At 43.9% G+C, this 13608-nt stretch overlaps 1 protein-coding gene across 3 annotated transcripts in view; it reads left to right on the top strand.

Annotated features, from left to right (window-relative positions):
- Positions 1 to 8509, top strand: part of SP100 (SP100 nuclear antigen) — a 98127-nt gene extending 89618 nt beyond the window's left edge. For 2 of the 3 annotated variants that reach the window (XM_055346111.1, XM_055346109.1), the window contains 6 exons: positions 162 to 335; positions 3983 to 4098; positions 5509 to 5629; positions 6107 to 6178; positions 6657 to 6803; positions 8243 to 8509. In XM_055346111.1, the coding sequence (XP_055202086.1) occupies positions 162 to 335; positions 3983 to 4098; positions 5509 to 5629; positions 6107 to 6178; positions 6657 to 6803; positions 8243 to 8368 (756 nt within the window). In that variant the 3' untranslated portion in view covers positions 8369 to 8509. The remainder of the gene's footprint in view (positions 1 to 161; positions 336 to 3982; positions 4099 to 5508; positions 5630 to 6106; positions 6179 to 6656; positions 6804 to 8242) is intronic. The other variant, XM_055346110.1, reaches the window with a different exon arrangement.
- The last annotated feature ends 5099 nt before the right edge of the window (positions 8510 to 13608 follow it).

Here is a 13608-nt window from a genome sequence, read left to right as displayed (position 1 = left end):
TGAAACAAAGGGAGGGCCATGGCATGAATCCTTTACGTAAAGAAGTTTGCTTAAATGTGTGGTTAATGAAAAATCATATTCAATATTGTCACTCAATCTTTCTCTCTTTTCAGTCTAGCAGCAACAACTTTTTTTTTTTAATTTTTATTTATTTATGATAGTCACAGAGAGAGAGAGAGAGGCAGAGACACAGGCAGAGGGAGAAGCAGGCTCCATGCACGGGGAGCCCGACGTGGAATTCGATCCGGGGTCTCCAGTATGGCACCCTGGGCCAAAGGCAGGCGCTAAACCACAGCGCCACCCAGGGATCCAGCAACAACTTTTTTGACCCTTATGTAAGTACTAACTCCCTCACCCGTGACCCCAGAATAATCCAGGCCTTATCCCTCCGTACATTACCTGTGTCATTGCTGCGTTTCCCTGCTACACCTGCACACTCAGTTGGAGGGCACCACTGTGTGTGATGAGCAGAGAATGGCAGACGCGTGACCCACACCAGGGAGCTGATTTGGGAGCTGATTTGGGAGCTGGTGTCTCTGCATGAAAGTCTCCTTTCCATTTGTTCAGGGAAACCTTCCTGTTTCCTTATTTCCCCTCAAAAGTGAGTATGGGAGTCAGAGGACTAGACTACTGGGGTCTCTAGAGCCAGGACTTAAAGTGGTAATAGCCAAGGCTGGCCTGCAAATTAGGGGTAAGGAGCACATTTGGGAGAATCGCAGCATTTTAAAGAAGGGGAAAAGGGAGGGAAGGAAGACCACAAACACGCACTCCAAGATAGCTCAGATGGTTTGAAGCATCAGCCAGAAGGAACAGGCTGGGTGGGCTAAGCTGGCAAGTACAGGGGTGGACCCTGTCATGAGTCCTGCTGAGAAATGTACACGGGGCAGGTGGAGACTGCAGAGAAGTAGCTGCAGGGTCCTTTGTGGAAACCCTGGAGTCCGTCTCAAGGGAGCCACCAGGGTACTGAGCTGGCTAAGACTGAAGCTAGCAAATCACAAACATTTTTACTCAAATTGCTTGGCTAGAGCTCGATTATGTGCAGACCCTTCTGATCCCATAGGCCTTGCTTTAAAGTTGGCCAACATCACAGATGGCCCCTCCATTTAAGCTGAATCACACTTTGATTGCTTTCATTGCAACAAGATCCATGTTTTAGGCACAGTCACCTTTTTTGCACAACTCCAGGGGGAACCTCTCACTATAGAATGATGAGCAGCTGTACTGATACAGGATGCCTACCAAGAGGGGATAGAAAAGGGTTGCTGTGCCCTCTGGCCTTCTAGCAAATGCATTGTGCAGCACGATCTAGATGCATCCACACCACTCCCATTCCTCTGCTGGAGGTGGGACCCTTGAGTATTAGAATATCTCTCATCTCTGGGGTCTGTGCAAATTTTCTGAGAACTGGAATGGACATGGAGGGTTATTTCTTGCAGCTCACAACCAAGCCCTCTGTGATAAGAAGGCAATTCTTCTAACAAGAATGTCCTCACTCCTTTTCATAACCTTTCTGTGACTGATGTCGTAGGCTGATAATGACTGTACTCACAGCTCCCAGGCTTTGCTGGGAGAAATCCCTCTCGATCTTGGGCTCCCAACCTTGGCTGCACAGGGCAATCAGCTGGAGGTTCTGATGTTATGGTCAGTATTTTCCAAAGCTCCTCGCTGGTTTTAATGCACAAAGTTGTGGGCCACTGCTGTTCAATGGGTGCTGCTTCTGCTGATCCAGAAACCACTGCTTTTGAAGCCAGAGGTCTCCATGAATGACTGGACCTGAAAGCCATCTGGGGAATGTTTAAAACCTACTGCCTATGTCCCCGCCCTGGTGAAGCAAACAACCAAACTCACATGTGATTAATTGAATCTCTGAGGATGGGGCCTCGGGCATCAGGATTTTTTTAAAGCCCTCCAGATAATTCTATCGTACATCAGGTTGAGAACTACTGTCAAGCAAAAGGACAAATTTCTTACTAAAAAGGTTAAAGAGATATGTGTCAAGGTTACATATGGGCTTCCCAGACCATGAGCTTTCCAACACTGGATCGGCATGTTTATTCATTCTTTCTCAGGGCCTGTCTACAGTGCACTTTGTAAGATGATGGTCCAGAAACCTTGACCCAGCATTGGTCAGCATCAATGAGTGTCATCTGTTCTGACAAAAGAGAAAAATGTTTACATGGCCCATGTAGGGATGTGTCCAGGGATGACCCTGGCAACCTATTCCTTAAATTTTGCCTTTCAATAAAGGGAGAGCATGGGCAAAACACAAGAACCTAGAATTTCCTCTTATGTGTGATTTTTGTGTCTCTTCTTTTTCACATCAGCACATTGGGCGCAAGGATGATATTCTATTACCATTTAGAACCCAAAAAGCAGGCTGCTGTTCTTTGGCTAGTAAGACAGTGTTGCTAGAAGGGCCTCTGCATCCTCATGGCCTTGGACCTCACAGAAACACTGAGAAGGAGGTGGGATATTTGAAAAATGGGATCAGCAGGACTGGTGATGAATTGAATATCTGAAAAAAAGAAGCAGAGTATTGGGGTGCCTGGGTGGCTCAGTTGGCTAAGCACCTGCCTTCAGCTCAAGTCCTGATCTCAGGGTCCTGGCATCAAGCCCCATATCAGACTTCCTCCTAATCGAGCCTGCCTCTCCCTCTCCTGCTGTCCCTTCCCTGGCTTATGCTTTCTCATGCTCTCTCATGCTCACTCGCTTTGTGCATTATTTTGTACCTAGATTGTCACACGAGGATGTAAATCCTTCCTCCAGCCCATGATATAGACAAGATATTTTCATCTTTTCATCTAGGTGTAGAGCTGGATGAAATGTTTCCCCACCACACAGTCTTCCTCAATTGGCTCTCTTGCTGTTCAGGTGGCCCCAGAAGAGGAGCCCGGTGCTCATCCTTCTGGTCATTTTTCCAGGCCAGGCACACAACCATCTTACAAAGAAATTGTAGCACGTAGGGATTCACATGTTATTGCCACGTAGATTATTACATAGACACATACACAAAAAACAGCAGGGAAAAAAATGTATTTCTTTTACCCAACATGGGCTCATTCCTTGATCAAGTCTTATTTCGGTCTATTAATTCTAGTGTTTGTTACATGTGTTCGTTACTCCACAATACTTAGATAAAACACTATCAAATGCTTAATATCATTAAATGAAGTTAAATTTAGTTAAAGGTCCCACATATTGAGATTGATCCAGTATCAACGAATTTTGTGGGCCCTTCCACCAGGGTTTTCTATGTGCTTAGAAAATGAGGGTATGGCCTTCAGTTGTGGTGGTCACTGTTATCACAATCCCTGACCATTTGGAGATGGCATCTCCACACCTTATATATCGAACTAAATCATAGAACATCTTCCCACAGGCTCCCAGAGCCAAGAGCTCTGTCTTCCCTGGCAACTACCTGGCCATCTGTGGCCACATCTTTCCACCCCAGAGGTACTGTCACAGGCCCAGGAGCCCTCCAGTCACGGAGTCCACAGTGCAGGAACTCTTCTCCAGGACCTTCAAATCATGAGGAGCTTATGGCCAAGAAAATAGGATGCGGTGATATGTCAGAAGTATAATCCGTTATATTAAATTCTCAGTAAATTACTCTTCAACAAGTCAATGTAGATGATGAATGTAGACAGCTAGATAAGACACTGTATTATATCTCTGAGCCAAATAATAAATTTCTCAGATTATCTTTAACTCATCCTTTTTTGTGGTTATTGCTCATTTGTGTCAGAATGTGTCTCAATAAAGAAAACTTTAATGGTCTTAAAGGCCCTTTCCTCCCAAACTTCGCTACAGATCAGAATATCTTCTAAAATCTTCACTCAGTGTTGTTCCTTAATATTTTGATGAGAAAAATTTAAAAGTGTCAGCTGGGTACAAGCAAAGGTCCTGTGTTCTAGAATCTCAAATGTGCTGAGCTTCCAGGGTCTCACTGATTCCTGTGATGTCTGCATTATTCCCCTTCTAGCCAGAAAACTCAAATATATGTGAGGTTTGCCGTGGACCCGGAAAGCTGTTCTGCTGTGATACTTGTCCAAAGTCCTTTCATGAGACATGCCACATCCACCATATAGATGCTAACAGGTCAGTGAGACTGGACCCCTCTTGCCCTTCCTTCCTATGGCACAGATCCTCCTACCATGTGCATTCAGCCTGCAGTTTGTCTCTGGTTGTATGTGTCTTGATGCAGAGAGAGCAGCGTCTTAAAGTATCAGGATCCAGAAATATGATCCAGAGTTTTTTAATGGCGCTAGCAGCAATAGATTAATGGGAAACACTAGAAAGGTGTCACTCCCATAACCCCCACTTGGTTCCCAGACACCCATGCACTTTGATGGGGTTATGACACCATACATTAGCTGCTGGTTTAAAGCATATACTACCTACTATGGGAACATAAAAAGTTGACAAATCTGGAACTCTGCTGAGCCTTCAGATGGCCATTAATGCTGCATTTCCTTTGCCCTAAAATGTATCTTTGGTCAGAGATGATGGGATGTGGAATTAACATGGAGATAGATAAGGCATCCCGTGAGTATAGTATAGACAGCATTGCTATGGCCAGGGCGGGTGGATGATTTCTACCAGGATTGTGTCTGTCCCTCTGAAGACAGGGCATTGCCCTTCGGGGTGGAAGAGTCTAATGTAATCCACCTGTTCCAGCCGGTAGTTCCCAGGAAATAATGTCATCTCAGGGATTCTGCATAAAGCTCTACAGATGCGCAATCTGCAGGGGCAGAAGACAGATCTGCTCTATTGCTGAGCCCATGTATAGTCCCCATGCTCACACCACACGTACTTAGGAATGGACCCCTTGAGCAAGCACTGGAGTAGTCAAGGAGAGGGACAAATGACATATCTAGGAGAGAGGGTGTATCCGCTTGACTATTGAGAGCCCTTCAGCATAGGGATCCTGGCAGAGGACAATGGACAATGAATCTAGGAGCAAATGGCAGATGTCTGAACTACTCTGTCCATAGAGTTCCTTTCTAAGAAATTTCTGCAGCAGAGATTCTAGGTCCAGATATGGCAGTGCTGGAGGAGAGGATGCCTGTAGCTCTGTGCTCTGTGCTTATTCTGCTAAGTTGAGAAGCAAGAGCTGGTTTGCTTTTACTATGGTCTGATGGCTCAGTGAGGCCCAAGACTCCAGTACTGAAGGTACTGATCTCCAATCCTCAATTTTTAATAGGCAGGGATCATTACTGAGCCCACAGTGGCTCAGATGAGAACTCTAAGTTTTGAGATGAATGAAAGACTGTCACCCACCATGGCAGCTCACTCAGCAAACTGTCAGCCCCACTACCATGATTAACGGGAGGGGTGTCTGGAAACTGTGCCCAAATGGGGCTTTAATGCAGAGGAGTGTCCAAGAGAGAAGTTGGGTACAATGTGGAAACCACCCGTCATTCCTGAACAGAAGCCTTTAGCAGCTGTAGAAACAGTGGCTGAGTCACAGACAACCTACCTCTGCTGATCTTGTGCCCAACCTCTCAGGGACCCATGGAGTTGCATCTTCTGCAGGATAAAGGCTCTTCAGAAAAAGTGTCCACAAAGCCAATTATGTCACCAGGCATCTGAGGTCCTAAAGAGGCGGATGGTACCTGAGGAACAGTTGGTGAGTTGAAATGTAAACCTGAAGTCTTCTCTTTTCTGTGGACTTGAGAGAAGAAGCACCGCCTTGCAGGGGCTGGAGGGATGATGCCCAAGGGCAAACTGCTGTCCCCCGTGTGCTTTGATCACAGACCTACAACTACAATTTGTGTTCCAAAGAAAATGCCCTTTCTGTGTTTTGTCATAGGCCACAGGTTTGGGAGCTGTGCATTCCCTCCGAGCATATTTACATTTCATCCTCTCCAAGCTGCTCATCACTTAAAATCTCATCTATCGGGGATCCCTGGGTGGCTCAGTGGTTTGGAGCCTGCCTTTGGCCCGGGGGGCGATCCTGGAGTCCCAGGGTCGAGTCCCACATTGAGCTCCCAGCATGGGGCCTGCTTCTCCCTCTGCCTGTGTCTGCCTCTCTCTCTGTGTCTATTATGAATAAATAAATACAATCTAAAAAATAAAAAAATAAAATCTCATTTATCTTTTGCAGAAATGTGAATTTGTCCTCTTGAAGGTCTACTGCTGTTCAAAAAGCGTCTTTTTTGCCTCAAAACCGCATTACGTAAGTGAAGACAACAAAGCCCAAAACTGGCATTGTCAAATTTGTGATATGGTTCCAACGGGTCCAATTGTCATTATCCTTGTCTTGTTGATGGATGTCAGAGTCCGCTTACTCAATGCTTGGCCATTTAGGCTGCTACCACAAAGTACTAGAGCCAGGGCACCTCAAACAGCAGACATTTATTCTTCCCAGCTCTGGAGGCTGAAAGTCTGAGGTCAGCGTGCCAGTGTGATCCTGCAGACTGCCAACTTCTTTTAGTGTCCTCAGGTGGTGGAAGGAGAGGGAGAGAGCTCTCTGGGGTCGTTTTTATAAGGGCACTAATCCCATTCATGAGACTTATCCTCACAATCTAATCATCTCCCAAAGGCCTGACCTCCTAATACCATCACACTGGGGGTTAGGATTTCAACATAGGAATTTGGGGAGGATAGACTTGGAATGGCGCTAACAGCCTGCCCTCGGCACTTTTTTTTGTCAGCAGAGTAGAGGGGCATCTCATGGCCCAAAGAAGCCCATGTGGCTAAACAAAATCAAGAAAAAGCTGAATATGAAACTGTACCTCCATGTGGAAGGGTTTGTACGGGACATGTGCCTCATCTTTCAGAACCACAGGACATTTTACAAGGTAAGGGGCTCCCTCTTTCTTTGAGTTAAGCTCCCTTGCCATTTATTCTTCTTGTATCAGCTAAATGTTACCGTTTCCCTCATCCTGTTTAAGCCACACAAGTGCAAACTCTGGAAGTATTCTAGAAGCCCTGCAGTCTAAGGTGGGGAAAATAACAATACACTAGGTGTCCTTGCAGACATCATCTTAGGACCTCAGCATTTACTTGCTCCTAGGTACTCAGTTTTCACCCACAGAGAGCAGTGGACTGCAGACCTATTGCCTTCTGCAAGAAATGGAAGAGCAGTCTCTCATGTTCTGTCTCCCTCTCTGATATTTCCCACTCATTTTCTCTCCTTTCCCCTTTATTCCCTTTTGCTATTTTTTATATTCTCCAAACGAATGAGACCATATAATTTTTGTCCTTCTCTGATTGACTTATTTCACTCAGCATAATACCCTCCAGTTCCATCCACGTCGAAGCAAATGGTGGGTAATGAACAAGGGGTGGTAGAAAGAGGTGGGCAGGGGGTGGGGTGACTGGGTGATGGGTACTGAGGGGGGCACTTGATGGGATGAGCACTGGGTGTTATGCAATATGTTGGCAAGTTGAACTCCAATAAAATAAAAAAAAAAAGAAATGGAAGATCATTTTCCCCCCTAAACCTGGGTAGCTCTGTGCATGTCCCCGAAGTCTCCACCTTTGTCCTGGGTTCCTATCCTTACTCAACCAGACTAAGGGAATCAGCCGAGGGAGATTGGGTGCCAGGCATAGAGTATGAGCATGCGCAGTTGCTGGTGCCTCTGTGCACCTGCCCTGGCATCCGGGCCTTCGGGAATGTGTGGACAGGGGCCTCGCCCTCACGCCTGGGCATCTCCCTAGCACCACTGGTTCCCAGTGCTGCAGCCCGGATGCGGAGCATGGGAGGTTGCTTACAGGCAAAACCCACAGGGCCATGAGGCAAGGAGGGGCATCACCGCAGGAACCAGGACACCCAGGTCTCTCTGCGGCTCAAAGTGCATTATAGAGGCCACTAGTGTTTCTCTCCTTTAAAAGAAGCTGCCAAATCAAATTTCTCAAATTTCAAAATCTTGGATTACTTCCGAATTTCTTAGTGCTATATCAAAAAGTAAACAAGGATTATCTTAAGGGGTGAGGGAGAGAGGGGGGGCTCCATGAACCCCTTTCTGTACCATATTGTAGTGTTGCAAGTCAATGGTGCTGTGTTCGAAAATCAAGCAATTAGTATATTTAAAAAATTAATCGATAAGGCTCTGATGAAGAATTAGAGAAATGATAAAGAGAAATGATCAAGCTATCAGGGAACAAAGCACCCTTAACTGTATTAATTCTCACTTAACATTTGATATAGTGTAAAATGAAGTTCTAGATTCTACAAAACATGGTGAGCCTAAGCTCAGTGCAATGGCCATTCTCATTTTTGTCTTTGCCTTTCCAGGACAACCAGAAATTCATCAAGCTGGGACTTCAGCTAGAGGCCATATTTGAGAATACTTTCAAAAACACTTTTGCAATTCAGGAAACAGGCGAGAACAGTTCTCAGTTGGAGCCCAATCTTTCATAAAATAGCCAATCCCCCTCCCCCCACCCCCCATCCCCACCCTGCACACCCCACCCCCAGTCAATTCCTCAGCAGCTACATGATGACACATTGTGGTCCCTCCTACTGACTATTCTGATGTACAAACTTTTTCAAAAATTTTTATTGCCATTTCTGTTCATTTATTTTTCTAAATAAAATATAAAATTATCTTGTCTAGTTCTCTTATTGAATAATTTGGAGTGAAATTTACAGTAGAAAATATTGGGTCTTTCTATAAAGGATTGTATTATGCGCTTCCATTTATATTTTAATCTTTTATTAGGTCCTTATGCAAAATTTTCTCTTCCTTTCCCCTTTCCACACAGGACTTAACCATTTCTTTCTTTCTTTCTTTTTTTTTAATGCTCAGGCAGTTGATATTTTTTCTTATTATTGTGAACATGAACTTTCCCCCCAATATATTTTATTACCAATTATTGACTCTTATAGAAAGCTATTTATATATTCTAGTATTATTATTATTTATAATAATAATATTTATATATTCTAGTCACTGATCACCTTACCGAATCCTGGATAGCATCCTTTTTGGCCTCATACCCAGCGGCATCGGGAAACTTGTACAGGATGCAGAGCATAGCCAGTTTTCAATTCACAGAATCATAATTGGCTCAGCTGATAGAAGCATTCCCGACTTGGGCACTAAGATCTCTGACAATTCTGGGTTCTGTTGGCAAGTGGCTCAGCCATGGCACCCTGGTAACCTTCCGTGTCTCCACATAGACGGCATAAGCAAGACTTAACTACAGTTGATTCGATCTAAGTCTTGGCAGCCTGCCCCGTGATCTTTCCAGAACATGAGAGCATGGGACGCTTGTGAAGCACTATGAGAGGCCATGTCCCACTCACCACTTTATCTTCCAGAGGTATCATGACACACTATCTCCTCATATTGCAAGTTCCAATGAGGTATGAGACCTTCTGCCCCAGGGAGATGGCACCTTTGCTCTTCCTGCTTTTGCCATTTATGTAAGTAATAAGCTGTCTGAATCTTAAAAGGGCACATTATTTCTTTACCAGCCAAATCAGTCAGCCTTGCTTGAAGGGTTCCCAGATCCAATATATTCTGGATAAAGTACCTGACAAAGAGTACCAAACCCTGGTAGCTGGTTCAGAGCACACACTACACCCTTTGGGGAAGTATCTCATCCTAAGAAATAATGGCCTCCAGCTGGTTCCAGAGGTGAGTCTTCCAACACGCCACTTCCTTATTCAATAACAAAATTTTGTTGTCAGAATGGGTAATGTTGAAGATTAAATTATGTATGCAAAGTGTTTGAAATCATGTCAGAGGCACATGCAGGTATCACTGTGGCTACACACAGTAGAGATTCTGTATTCAAAATGTTAATTCAATCAAAAGAAAGCAATTCTAGTTATCCAATTAGATAGTTGATGGATACTCAGAGGCCACAAAAACCAAAATTGATACGGTTCCCAGCCCTTCCTTTTGTCTATTTTCCAACATAATGATGCTCTGAAAAAGAAAAAAATAAAGAAAGAAAATTCTCATGTCCTTAAAAGATGATTGAACACTGACCCTCAGCTAATTCTGGAACCTAAGACGTCATGACAACCCATCTGATTGAACAGGTTCAGGTCATAAATGCGGTTTCAATCTCCTGGTAGACCTACGCAGAGATGTTTCTTACTGCAATTGATGAAATTATTTATGGGTGATTCAGAAATAAATGTAACTGAAGTTGTCTCCCTTTACTGATGCTATGACTGAAAGGGGAATGGTCTGCTAAGCAGGTAAAAAGTCCAAGGATCCTGCCAGAGAGTAAAACCTTCTGGGCCTGCATTTAGGTAGACCGACTCATTAAGTTCCATCACTGACCAAGCAAAGTATTTTATTCTAGAAGATTTCTCTTGTAACATCATCTGTCTTTAATCCTTTGCTTCCTAATAAAGTTAGTTTTCATTTAGATTTACCTTTTGAATGTTGGCTCCCTTTTGTTTGCTTTGTTGAATCCGCCATGTGGCTTCATTCTTACGGTATTATCTAGAATGGGTCCTTTTCAGCCTTCTGTTTTTATTTGTGGCAGAAACAGTAGTGTTCTCCAAATATCACATATATCCCCCTAAGTTTTCCTGCCCCTCACATTAGGCATGGCTAAATGACTGAGACACCGACCAGCGGATTATGATCAGAGGTGGCATACGTCATTTGCAAGGTGATTCACAGAAAGGGCAGTGAGAATTCTCTGTGTAACCTCTCCTGCCACATTGATTAGACGATTTGTTTTGGGATGACAGAGCCTAGAGATTGACCCCACCTAGTATGTGTATTCACTACCACCCCAGGAGGGCTCCCAGATCCACTGTGACTCCGAGCGAGCAAGAAGTAGACTTTATTGTCTAAGCCATTAAAACTCAAGGGCTGTGTATTGCCCATAAGCATAACCCAGCAAGAACTGGCTAATATGTATCAGAAACAAGACAGAAACACTTGTAGGAGTGAATTTTTAGGGTATAAGACCAGGAGGGGTAAACATAAGAGTGGATAATGGAGACTCCATTGATATGGAAGCCCTCTCCTCCCATCAGGGCTTAAGGCCCTGGCAAAGGCATTTGGGGCTGGTTTGTCTATGAATGAACTGGCTCCTTGGAGCTTGGACAAAAGGATAGCATTTAGCAAATGATGTGGAGATGCCCCCAAAGCCTTGTATAGTACCAAGAAGGGGTCAGAAGGCTCAGAGAGGTAGAAATTTTCACATGGGTATATCACATGAAGACATGTCTGAAGACATGCCAGATGGCTTGTCATCCAGAAGAGCCCAGAGGTCATTCCCTTTACAAAACCAGTAAGAAGTGCATTCTGTGGGAGTGCTAGCATTATTGAGGACCTCACTTGGCCTGTCACCTGTAAACCAGAGTTGACACTGATCCACATCCAATCTCCCCATACCCTTCTTCCTTAGTCATGGCCTAGAAGATGACAGAGATCAATCCTGCAAACAAGAAATAACTTCTCTTGGGGTGCCTGGGTGGTTCAGTGAGTTGAATGTCCAACTCTTGATCTCAGCTAGGTCTTGATCTTGGGGTCTCAGGGTTGTGAGTTCAAGCCCCACGTTGGGCTTTCTGCTGGGTGTGGATCCTATTAAAAAAAAAAGAAAAAGAAAAAGAAACAACTTCTCTTTTAGCAATTATGAATGTTCAGGTTCTATCTCAAAAGACAGCCCATTTTAATAAAGATTAATCTGGGATCCCTGGGTGGCGCAGCGGTTTAGTGCCTGCCTTTGGCCTGGGGCACGATCCTGGAGACCCAGGATCGAATCCCACGTCGGGCTCCCTGCATGGAGCCTGCTTCTCCCTCTGCCTGTGTCTCTGCCTCTCTCTCTCTCTCTCTCTCTCTCTCTCTGTGACTATCATGAATAAATAAATAAAATCTTTAAAAAAAAAATAAAGATTAATCTGGACTCTTTAAAATTTATTATCTAACTTTTGAATGATCTAGCAAACAGCTGGATTTAATGCTTTGTAGAAATGTTGTTAAAGATTCACTTACATACCAAAAATTCTGATCTGCACATATCTCTCTTCTAACATGTATGTCCAGAGTAAAAGTGTTTCCAATACCCAGGGCATCTATGAAGCATGAGAGGAAAACCATAATTTGTACTTGAAAAGTGGTGAATCTTGATATTTCATACAAGTCACATTCAGGATTGAGACATTTTGATTGTCATTTCTCTCTACATTTCTTTTTTTTTAAGATTTTATTTATTCATGAGGACACACAGAGAGAGGTAGAGACATAGGCAGAGGGAAAAGCAGGCTCCTTGCTGGAAGTCTGATGCAGGACTCGATCCCACAACCCCAGGATCATGCCCTGAGCCGAAGGCAAATATTAAACCACTGGACCACCCAGATGTTCCTTTCTCTACCTTTCTAAAGGAAAGAAAGGAGTGGAAACGAGGTTATCAACAGTTGTGTTGCCTTACATCCCATGATTGTGGTGAAATTAAAATAAGCCTTTTTTGCAAAGTCCTTTGATAAACCACTACATACTCAATGGCTTTGAGAAAATAGAAATTAGCTCAATATGAGAAAGCAAAAAAAAAATCTGCCCTGCCATTCATGAGGCTGATATTACAGGTACGGAGAAAGTCAGCTGCACATTTAATAAGAAACATTCTCCTCAGAACTCGTGCAGCTATTAAAGGTCATAACAACCCTTCTTTGAATGACTAGTGCTTCCTCACTCACTGAGGAATTTTGTTGTCAAAATCCACGCACTATCAGAAACTTGTTGTTTGAAATGGTATCAGCCAAGGATAGAGCATCTCACCCTTGCTTGGATGGTCTAAGGTGCTTTGATAAAGAGATGGAATCTTGATTTCTAATCCAGGGACACAGCTTCCAATATGGGATTTCCAAAAATAACATTCCACATTTTTATAACTTTGTGATTTTCCAACAATAGGACCCAGGGTCCATTTCACAATCCAGACCTGATCTTTAACACAGCTCTGGCTTGTTTTGAACCTGCATCGAATCACTGCATCCTATAAATTATACTTCAACTCCACCTTTTCCCAAACTGTACAATAACTCTGTTTCTTCGTTTGGCACAATGTCCATGGTTCTCTGGTGTGTTCCCTCTCCCTTGTTACAATGAGTCAATAAATCTATTGGAATACAGGTTTGTTTGTCCCTGACGATCTTAAACCTACTGAATCAGGACAACTTGCTGGAGGATGTCCAGGGGTTGTTTGACTCCTTTCTTTTTGAAGGTAATTAGATAGTAGGACTTCGAAGATTTCCAAGATTTGAGACCAAAGGATAACAATATTATTACCCAGGAGAGGAATACTTCACATTCTGTGCTCCACTAAAGATAAAGAAGTGGAAGGGAATGGGTGGGAAATGCCATATAAATCCAAGATATCAGTATTAATAGGCATGACAATAGCTAATCAGAAAGCTCTCGTTTGGGGGCGCCTGGGTGGCTCAATCAGTTAAGCATCTGCCTTCAGCTCAGGGTCCTGGGATCAAGCCCGTGTCAAGCCCCCCATGTCAGACTCTGCACTCAGTGAGGAATCTGCTTCTCCCTCTCCCTCTCCCCTCCCCCTCCTGCTTGTGTGCTCTCTCTCTCTCTCTCTCTCTCTCTCTCTCTCTAATAAACAAATAAAGTATTTTTTAAAAGTTCTCATTTTCTGAACATATTGTTACAACATCAAACCATGAGCACGTCT

The sequence above is a fragment of the Nyctereutes procyonoides genome, unplaced genomic scaffold (genome assembly GCF_905146905.1).
Source record: "Nyctereutes procyonoides isolate TBG_1078 unplaced genomic scaffold, NYPRO_anot_genome, whole genome shotgun sequence".
Taxonomy (NCBI): domain Eukaryota; kingdom Metazoa; phylum Chordata; class Mammalia; order Carnivora; family Canidae; genus Nyctereutes; species Nyctereutes procyonoides.
This window is presented reverse-complemented; position numbering and strand designations above follow the sequence as displayed.